The 11166-nt window shown below is 48.4% G+C and overlaps 1 protein-coding gene and 1 non-coding gene across 2 annotated transcripts; one reads left to right on the forward strand and one right to left on the reverse strand.

Annotated features, from left to right (window-relative positions):
- Positions 1-448: 448 nt before the first annotated feature.
- Positions 449-2269, reverse strand: LOC128304664 (mucin-5AC-like). Its single transcript, XM_053041872.1, has one exon. The coding sequence runs from the start codon at positions 2267-2269 to the stop codon at positions 449-451; it is 1821 nt and encodes a 606-aa protein (XP_052897832.1).
- A 5294-nt stretch (positions 2270-7563) lies between these two features.
- Trnav-uac (transfer RNA valine (anticodon UAC)) lies at positions 7564-7636 on the forward strand. Its single transcript has one exon. It is a non-coding gene; the product is annotated as a tRNA-Val (tRNA).
- Positions 7637-11166: the final 3530 nt, after the last annotated feature.

Genomic DNA, 11166 nt, shown 5'->3' on the forward strand with positions numbered 1-11166 from the left:
CACCTATAAAAACCTGAACTTTCCAGTTGTGCGAGAAAATTAGGAAAGGAATTTAAAATCTTGCGAAAGGCAGGTTTGCAGTAAGAAATGTTCGCGCATGCAACGACGCCGTGAGAAATACATATTCATTAAAATGGGATTTTGATTTTATTAATACACACTATTGCAATAAATAGCCACGCTAATCGAGGGAAAATGGACCGGGAAAAAAAGGTTGGAAAACGTCTGCATAGTGATTCGCTTCAAGTTTTAAACCATCCGAATTGAAAAACAACGTCATTATGGCGTAGGAAAATGTCTCAAGATCGGGTTCTCTTACTCTCCTGCACTACTACTTCTACTACTACTACTTATACGGCTACGTCTACTAATCGGTACGGTTTAACAAACGGCCTTCCTCCCTGCTTCCCGTTTACCTCATCCACAGTGCGTCACACCTGTCGCTTTCCTACGGGAACGGCACGGACGGAACCTTATAATGATAGCCATCGGCTTGCAGCGTATGCGATGGGACCACCGATGACGGTACGGTGAGTCCATTTTCCGGAGCCTCGTAGTTGTAGCCATCGTTCGGATCAGCTATCCGGGACTGGATCTCCGTCTCATCGGCACTGGACTCTGGCACCAAAGTCGTCGTTTCGGCTGACGTCGACGGACGGTAGGTGGTGATCGTATCGTTCTGCGTAACCACGGCAACCACTGTCGTTGAGGTGAGCAGATCAAACAGCGAAGGCCCAGTAGTATCCTCTTCCCCGAGCCGTACCTCCGGTTGTTCTGGTTCCGGTTCACTACGTTCCGTTTGTTCCACCGCTGGTAGATCCGTTGTTGCGAGCGATGTTGTGACGGTGGTTGTCACAGTAGACGACTGGGTAGTAGTTGCCTCACTCGTACCGATCGTCGTGAATGCTTCCTCGTTTATTCTTAGCTCCGGCACAAAATCCGCTTGACCCGCGACCTGACTTGTTTCCTGCATTTGATTAATGAGTGCAATCACAGACGAAGCATCATCCAACGGAGTCACAGTTTCGCCTGTCAGAAGCGTTACACCGCTGGGTGCGTTAGACGTAGACGTGGTCGTTGTTTGCTGTCCTTCCGTCGTCTGTTCCCCTTGCTCCTGTTGCACGAGACTGTCCGCTTCTGGAAGTGCGGGAAGAAGTGTTGTCGTAGGTTCGTTGGGCTGGAATACCACGGTCGTGCTACTACCGCCGCTACTCGCTGTACTTCCTGTAGTCGTTGAGGTAGTATCGCTATCGTCCGAATCAGACCCACTGCGTACGATGATCTGGAAGCCATTCGTGTCACTATCCGGCGGAAGGTATTCCGGAGCGGCGGTGGAATGCATCTCGGTTGAGGACTGTTGCGTCACGACGGTGGAGACTGTGGCCGACGCATCGGGATACACTGACGCTTCCGGCAGCTTCGGGTATGGGGGTTGTGTTTCGGCCGGGATTTGGAACGTGGTGCTGACGCTGGACGGGTAGGTGGATGGTTCGGTTTGAGGTTGCTGCGTCGTGGAGGGAGTGCTCGGTTGCTTCGGCACTACCAGCTCTGGCAGAGGTTTCGGAGGCAGATATTCAAGCGAATTCTTTGCGGTTGTTGTCGTCGTGGGTACCGTGGTCGTAGCGAGCTGATTAATGTCGCTTGCTTCACCGATCACGTCGTTGAAGTTTGGCGGAAGCAGTACCTCGGGCTTCTTGTATCCGTAGCCATCGTTGCTGTCGAACTGTTGCTGAGTTGTGGGAATCCCACTGGTGTATGGAGCAGGGGTGGTAGTAGTAGTGGTGGTGGTGGTGGTTGGAGCTGGCGTCGTTGTGGTGGTAGTGGTCGTAGTTGTGGTGGACGTTGTTGAAGGATAACTTGGCGGTGCAACTTTATCAACGTTCGTCGACTCTTCGCCATCCTCTGGTGGCAAGTACTCCGGTGCCTGGGTAGACACCGGGCTGACTAGATTCGAGTCCGGATGGACATCGAGCGGAAAGTCTGGCTTTTGGTAGTCGTAACCGGAGCGTTCCTCCAACCGTCGGAACGGCGACGGTTGGTTGTCTTGCAGCGGGAGCAGACTGATCTGTGGTATCAAGGCTTCAACATTTGCTCCGTCACTCGATCGAACTTCGGTCACAACTGCACCGTTCCCAGTGACGGACACCATGGTACCGATGAAGTTTTGACGCTTCTGCTTGTCACCAGTCTTTTTTAGCAGATGCGATACGTCCGGCCGGGCAAGGCCGTCGGTCACCAGACAGGCGGCAAGTATGAGAAATTTCCACATCTAGAAAATAGAACAGATTCAATGTTGTAAAAGTGGATGATGCCGAAGCCACACCATTCGTTAAAACCCGCTCGACAGCTTTGCTTGTGGCTTGTGACATCGGGTTAGATTTATCACAATCATTGTCCGACGCATTGTGCAAGAGTGCAAACCGCTCGCCACGTTCACCCACTTCGGGACTATCGATTGAGCCGGCCTACGTACATCGGTGGCCAGCAGATTGCATCCTCTCCAATAAACCAAATCCAACGTGTTTTATTTTTACATGCCGATGCCTTTCACCACAATTAACAACGCATCTTCAATCTCTCATCCAATCCCAAACTCAGCACCGGCAGCCCCGTCCACAGTACGCGTGTTCAGGGCATTATGCAAAACACAAACAAACCGGCACAATCGTTCAGCACTGACACCTATGCGAAAGCTTGTTTTTTGCCAGCTCGTTGCCAGCTCAAGCTCTCGCACACTCCGTTCCCGTTCGTCACCAACATTCAGCGGGCATCTTCTGGATAAACTTTCCGTGAGCTCGCGACATAAAGCTCCCATCCTCTTTGCCCGTACTATAAAGATCGCGATCCTGTGATACAGGTGACAGTAGACGGTGCAGGTAGTAAATCGAATTAAATTAATTCATTGCTATCTGACGCCACTGGTTTCCGAATCTTAACAGTCGTGATAGACAGTCGTCAGCATTTTAAATTGCAGACGACGACGATATGCCTATTCCCCTCCAAGTACCAGACGCCTTGTTCACCTACATGAAGTCTACGCGAAAACGTCAATGACATCGCCATTACTAGCCCACAAACAACGCCAGCTGGATGACTGACTCACTCACTGCCTCACAAGTGAGTGCCCGATTGACCGATATGTGAATTAGCATCAGGCACTGAACGAGCAGGGAATGTGCCATCATCTAAAAGCTCATCCGCGAAAGTAAAACCGCATGATGAACATGAAAAGTAGGTTTCTAAAACGGTTACCATTTGGTTGTTTTTTTTTTCGTCTACACCTGAACGAGCTGATCGCCACTGCTCGTACTGTGCGATCTTCCTTTCCCCGGGCTATTGTGTAATGCGGGAGATTGGCCATAACAACAGCATAATATGGCGGGCACCGCTTCACCGGATATTTGAATAGCCCCTTGCTAAGCGACCAGGCTGCGCTTTAAGGTTATATTGGAGGATGCGTTTTGTATACGCCCGGATTTAGCTGATCAATCTCGATCACGCTGAAGTACGACAATCGCGACAGTAAATTATCCGCCAGGCACATTGCAAACTCACTTCCCGGCAAACGGCGCGAAACCGTTCGTTGAACATTACTCCCCGGGCTGGCGTCCCATCGATCGCATCCCGTAACAGTTTAACGCCCGTTTTGTGAGATAAAGTTTGACCTTTTCGTATTGCTGCTCGTGCCCGATCACATCGCTAATTTGGATTCCCATTTTGTTGTCATTTGTCGGGAAGGATTTTGCAAAGTCGGTCAATTTTCGGTGCCGATTTCCTCGCTCGAAAATAAATTAAAACGTAACGGAACAGCATGTCATCGTGGAGAGGTGTTTTGCGGTGAGTTTCCCATATTTTTTTTACGTCGACGAAGCTGTAAAAGATGGTCCAGATGTTGAGTTCGGTGTATCTTTAGCCTTGTCTAACGCGGATCGAGCAGTAGCGGACGCTCAAACTAATAATGTCATTACCGCCGCACACGAGAACCGCAGCAACAGCACCAAAAAAAAAACAAGCGCAATGTTAATGGTGAGCATGATTTAATTACTTCGGTGCTGGGGGTTTTCTCGGGCAAACGGTATAGGCATTCCCTCTCGAAATTGAGATGCTCTGTTCATTATCTTTCGCTAATGAATGGATGAACTTTGTCTTAAAATTGAAACCCGGCCATTATTACACATTACCAAGGTTACTCGGCATTGCTCCACAGCATGATCACGATCGATTAATATCTTTATTAATATCGTAACGTTTTTAGATCATATTTCTACACTCCGTGTCCGCTCAGATCCCTATCTTCTGTTCAAATATCACTACGCTTCTATACTGCCACAAAGACACCGAGTGCAGTCGAATAAAATGCATCCAATTAGAGGGCTGCCCTACACAAAAAAAATCATCACTCTGGCCACCCATTCCGACACGGATATCTTCATGCGAATATCTCAGGTTTGATTTATATAACTTTCTTATTGCCCGCCGACCTAAACTATCATCACGCCTGTCTAATCGACAGAACAATGATACAAATTGTAGCCAGACATTCGCTCGTGCGCACGGTTTCGATTGCATTTCCTAACCATCCCCTCCGACAGTAAGTATCCGAAACTGGGATGGCAGAAGAATGGATCCATAAAATAACGCACTCCCGACGTCAAGACAAAAAGAAATCGGGTGTCGGCTCACGGTGTCGGGGGGGCGATGTTGGGCAAAGCCTTTCGCTTGTGGTCTTCTAATGGGAAAATTAGTTTCCCGAAAAAAAATCTCACCCAGACACACAAAACCCGGGCCAAAAACGGTCATTCACGCACATTAGCTTCACCTTCTCCCGATTGCGGCCGCCCCAACTAGGGCGTCACAGTTTTCCCTTTCACCGGGTCTGGGGCACCCGCAGCAGACAGCGAGTGTGGGGCCGTGCATCCAAAGTCTAAGAAGCGTCCCAAGATGGATGGATGCGCTTGCTCTAAGCCTCCGAAACGGGTCAGACTCGCATCACCATCACATAATCATCATTACCAAACGTCGGCGTAAGGCGTCAATGTGCTGGAATTGCAGGGAAGGGGATGAAAAACACAACGATCGATACTGCCATAAATATCACCGCCAACTAAGACAGTGCACGACCGGTAACGATCGCCACCACATCACTCACGGTACAACGGTATCGATTACACACGGAAGATCATTGCTCGATGATCGATCGAATCGAGCAGAACAATCGTCGATTTAAAAGGTCTCGAAATACCCTTACGGGCGGTGATCGTTCCTTCCTAGTCCAAAACGTCCCGCAGAAGCGCCTCTGCGCGAAGGAAACTGCAGAGAGACATTGCATAACAAGCGAATCGCCGTATGCGCAAAACGATCGCCATTGACTTTTGTTAAAGTGTGCTTCTTCTGCGCTTTCTCGCCGGCACTTCCAAATAATGTTGTGCGACGGCGTACTGTACGGGGCACAGGAAATAGGGGCATCGGTGCAAACTGTCTGGCGATCTTTTACTTTCTACCCGTATCGTCAAGAAAGAGGGTGAAATATGTTGGTTTCTTGGAGGATCACAATGGAACTTTGCATACTTTGCTTTCCAGCATTACAAGTCTATTGCCGACAAACAATCATCTCCAAACATTCCAAAACGAACCACTCACCATGCTTTTATCACGTTGGTTTCTGTAAACTCTCAGAACACTGATTCACCAAGTCTCAAATGTTTCTAAACTGTTAGCCTCTTGTTCGCTTGGGATTGCCTTCAATAATTCGTCAACCTTTCCAACAAGTCCCAGAACACTATCACTCCAGAGATCCTGGTTCACTGATGATTCCACAACGCGCAACGTTAATCACTTCACAACCGTAACAACATACCGGATGCACAATCCTTCACAAGCACCCTTCAACTGTCGACTACTCTGTGCGAGGAAAACGGAAAAGAATATAAAAATCAATTATCAATGCACGTTCAGTACAGCTTAGCCCAACGGAGTGGAGGAGCTAAACAATCGCTAACCTGCTGCCGGGACAGGATCGAGATCGCAAGGAACCGAAGATGATCTGACGTTCGCGCAGCGCGAATAGCACGAATGAAGCGCAGGACTCATCAAACGACTAGCTTTATATGAGCTTTGGTGTGCAGACCACCCCACGCTACTATCCAAAAAAAAAGCCCCCGTCCGAAGCTCTGCTCTCCTCGCAGCGAACCGAGCACCGAGCTACCTCCCCGGGGCGAGGGAAATTGTACTGGCGCATTCTCCTGCCGAAAATGAGATGCCTCTAGACGCCCTCGAACCCTCCGCGTACACACTGGGAGGAAACATCCCGCGGAGGGGAGCACGCGTATCGCTAACAGTTATTCTTCTTGCACAGCCCGAACCCGACCGAAACGGCCGACCGTCAAGCTCCGGGGGCCGACAAAACAGTAGGGGGAGGACCTCAGATCGAGCTGACGCTGTAACACACTGCTAGCTCGTTGCTGAAGGAAGGGAGCGAGAGATAAACAAAGAGAGTTGCTGGCGTTAGTATATTGGCACGCAGCGTTACTCGTGTGGACATTGGTTTCAGGAGGATTCGGGCGAAAGGGAAGAAGTGCAATTGCAGGCGGTAGCGGTCTCCAAAAGCTCAGCTCAGAAACGATAAAGATTACGCTAGTGTGTCACCAACATATCCGAGCATCAATCAATGCTAAATCGACGATATCTTAAAGTCTTTTGAAATTTGTTTTCCGCGAGTTCCCGTATCAGTTGGAACGGCAGAGCTTCAAATAGCTAGGTGCCATAAAAAGCTAATAGAGGACAATTATCGTTCCAAACAGCCTCCGTTTCATTTCCACAATCAGGTCGTGCTTGACGATGGCCACTCCTGGACTCACCCAAAAGTTTCCACAAAACGGGTCCGAGCGTATTGAGTTGCAGCTCGCACAGCGAAATGTCAAACCTTAACATTTGACGCTGGTGGCGCTTCGGAGACATGCATGTACGGCGTGTCTTGTCCTACGCCACACGCCTTCTCCAGCGAAAACAAACATTGCACCGCATTCCACCAGGAGCGCACCAGGAAGATGGCGCTCGAACGCGCCAAACCGCAAGTGATAACTGCAAAAGCGAACCCCCGAATGTGCCCCGTGTGCTATTTCTGTATTCTTCACCGAAACCAGCCCAAGCTGCTGCGGCAGAGAGTTTTTTCATGGAGGGAAAAGCTAATCGTGCTTCGAGGCTTCACTGGTGTCTCGGTACATTCCATTCATCAGCACGCATCAGAAGCAGATTTTACGATACTGCCGAGCACCTGGGGGACAGGTACGGGTCGAACAAGGTGTATATGGTTGATTATTATTGGCAGACATACCGAGGTATTGCTGTTTTCGCAACTCTACCGGTTAGTGGCTGGTGTGACTAAATCAAGATATGCGCTATTAATCTGTTGCTACTTGTAAAATCTTCTACAAGATGTATGGCACGCATGAAAATCGACACGAAGAGTATAGGCACTAAAGCAACAAAGAATACAAATTCAAACAATCACGTTGAGATAGGTTAGGATATCCCGTTTCGTTAAAGAGCACCCCTCTTCAACCGGGTTCCATAGTGTAGCGGTTATCACGTCTGCTTTACACGCAGAAGGTCTCCAGTTCGATCCTGGATGGAACCAAGAAATATATTTTTTATTTTATACCAATAGAATAACGGCCTGGTATTGCTTGGTAGCTATTGGCAACTTAATCTATGACACAGTTCACAATAGTTTAAACACAGTTCCATCTCCGAACATTGAAAATAATTTCGTTTAATGTACAATAAATTTTAATAGTTCAATATAGTTTCACAACCGAGTTACCGGGTGTTATTAATTAATCTATTCTTCCGGGTTAATTAATTCTTCTCTACCCTTTCTCCTCTGCCAACAAAAACTTTTAAAAATACGACACCCATAAACGTATAAATATTAGTCTTTATAATTGCATCAACTTCCGCCCTCAGTGTAAATGTCATCCATGACGCATTTCAGTTGTTGACAGTCAAGAATAATGGAGCGTAACCTCAGCAGAATTAGATCAATGTGTGCTTAAGATATCAAATATAAGGATCAACGAGTGAGATTTGATGTCATATAAATATAAATATGCCCCAAAATGCAAGAAACTGCTCCACCATTGTGTTACGCAGCTCAAAAATCTCCACGCTTCCTCGTTCGAATTCATCGCATCCGATCGTTTCATCCCTGTCCATAACCTTTACGATTTCGGGACATGAAACTCACAACGCCTTCTTACCCAAAAAAGCAGGCATTTCCCTACACTGACTGACTGACCGTCGACTCTCGTTGGTTCCGCAACCTTTCCAGGTTTTTTTGGCAACACACTTTATGCTTCGTACGCATGCAAATATTTCTTCAACCTCATTTCCCGGCCCGGTGTCTGTACGTCCTGGCGGTTCATATTCCACCGTTAAAAACGGTCACACATTTGTGATCGATCGACGGCGGTGATTCGTGTCGTTGCGTACGGTTAGGTTCTGGTATGCACCACCGCCTATATGCAGATTATGCAATGGTGGCGACAACATCACACTAAGGCAACCGGTGTGTGGTTCCGTTCCTGAAAGACATGCCGCCGCCACACTTTTCAACACGCGGAGGTCGCCGCCACCGCCGTGTTGTATCACCGGAGTCCTTTAACGTCTTCGAACCGATGATTTACGGTGCCCATTAAAACAAGGAGTCTGATGGCCTTTGATGGCCCGGGGTGGGTTACCGAGAGGTCCCTGGTTCGAGCGATACGAGGGAAGCTTTATGCTCATACACACGATCGGTTTGTGGTGTGGAACGATGAATGTATTTTAATGCGTTCCGTTCGCTTTGTGTTTCATCCACTTAGGAGTGACATACAAATCATATTTTTCACACCGCGCGGACATGCGAATGCTGATCGAATTGAATTGTTCACCGTAATTGGAACGAGGATCATGAAATGGACGCGCGTGACAACCGATTACATATTGATCCCGTAATTATTGCCAGACTCGTCGCTATAAATTATCCACCCCGATAATGTGGCTCGAGATCCTTCTCCGTGAGGTGCAAACGTGTTTAGGAGGCTTGGTGTTTTAATCAAATAAAAATCAAACGATTAAATCAACACATTTGATGACACATTCCTGTTAGACACACCGTTCCCGTCATCCAATCAACATTCGAATCTAATCAACGCATCGCTTATAAATCATTCCACCAGCGGATCTTCACCTTTCGCGAAACGAGTGGTAATTGGTTCGAACACCTACACAGCCGCCATGACATCTGCACCCTTTGGCTGAGCTCATCTACATTGGCGCTGGTGGATGATTTCACTGGATTTCACACGATGACGTCTTCAACGACATCCGAACCGCTTCATTACATCTGCTCCTGATAATGAGTCAATCAACACCTCTCAAATGGAGGAGGATGTCTGCAGGGAGCCAAAGGGAAAACATTGCCCTTCACTCGATTGTAAAATGTTGTCGTGTAGGATGAATATGCACCTCCCACGTGGAACGCATCGCGCACCCTTTAACCCTGACCGCTAGCAAAGACGGAAAGTGGAAAGTTGATCCAGCAGGACAAGGTAACACACGGATCGGATCGAAAAGGGCTCACTTCCAATCCTAACACAAAACCAAACCACCAGAGAGGTGACAGTTTTATCGTCCTAATAAGCTTCGTTCAAGGGCAAACTCACACCTCACGCGATCGTGTTTTGTTTCGCTCCACTTGTAACCGACGAAAACGAAACATAAAATATCTTTTATGGAAATGTGCTGTTTGACTTATCTATGGAGGCAGATGCGCCGTCTGCCATCACTTCCAAAGCTCGCCCTGCATCGCGTAACGATCGCGGATGTGTTTGGGCTGGGCTGTCGCATGCATAAGTAGGATCTCGAATGATTGTCTAAAAAATGTAGGTCTTCTCCTTCGCTATCTGTAGCGAAATAGTGGTCTTATCGGCATCCTACACCGTGGAATAGATGGACGACCCCTTGGGAGATATTCGGGACTAGCAGCAGCAGGGTACCTTTCACTCGGGACGACTTGGACGTGGTTGCCGTTTCTCAATGAACCATATTGATCGTCTCTGTGTGCAGTTGGCGCTCATTACACAGCTCTTGCATGGGTGCTTGCCGTGAGTGGAGCAATTAAATGCCAATAAGTTGAAGTGCTGCTTGCGTGAGAATTTAACCATTTTGTCTGAATCTTTCGGATGCTATAACACTTCCATACCGGGGGGAGCACACTGATGTTTGCGGCGAATTGGGTACACTGTTTCAAGTGCATAATTCTAGCACTCCTGATGCTGTGGAGCATAATGATCTCATCAAACTTCAACGCCAACGGGTGCTTCAGGTGACTCTGGACCTTAAGGTCGTCCCCGTTTTGAGACATAAGCGTACAAGTCCGAACCAGAAGAGGACACCGCACCGACGGAGCCCTTACGAGTGTGCACAAACAAAGCAATTATTACACACTGATCTACGAGGGCGCGTGCTGTCAGTGCTTCGAGTCCTAGTTACGGATGCAGGCGCACTAGCCAGAGCACTCGATGCCACTGAGATGACCTTATGCTCAAAGATGTTACTTTGAAGATGCGCGCACACCGATACTGATGCACCATACTTGATAAAGCCCTTCGTCCGATATCGATACCTTTTTGTAAGCTATCCTCCATTCTTTGCGCACGAAAATGGCACACATACTGACCGTTTTCGGAGAGCCAACGGATGTCACATCATACCGAAAAGGCCATCCTCACACACCAAACCGACGCATGGACGCATGGACGCATTTTCCAGCGTGGCTAACTTCCCCGATTCCAGTCGGTCGCTCTAAACGCATACGAGGGGTTAGTGTTTCGCTGCCACGGATCGCTCACGATCGGGAAGTCCATTGATGGACACACGTAATCGTGTGGGTCCGCGTTCCGTTGCAGTTTTCGCATACTGCCCTGGGTGCGTTGCTGCCCGTGTGAGAGCAGCATAACTTTTTTAGCATAAGATGAATAGTAATCATCCCACACGAGGTGGAAAGCACGATCGCCGTTATGGTACGCCCAAAACGTCCCCCGTGTCCCTCTGGACAATGGACCGGGCACCGTGTGGAAGATGAGATTATATCATCGGATTTAGTCCGCGGTGTCGCAAAAAGGA

Source organism: Anopheles moucheti, chromosome 3 (genome assembly GCF_943734755.1).
Source record: "Anopheles moucheti chromosome 3, idAnoMoucSN_F20_07, whole genome shotgun sequence".
Taxonomy (NCBI): Eukaryota; Metazoa; Arthropoda; class Insecta; order Diptera; family Culicidae; genus Anopheles; species Anopheles moucheti.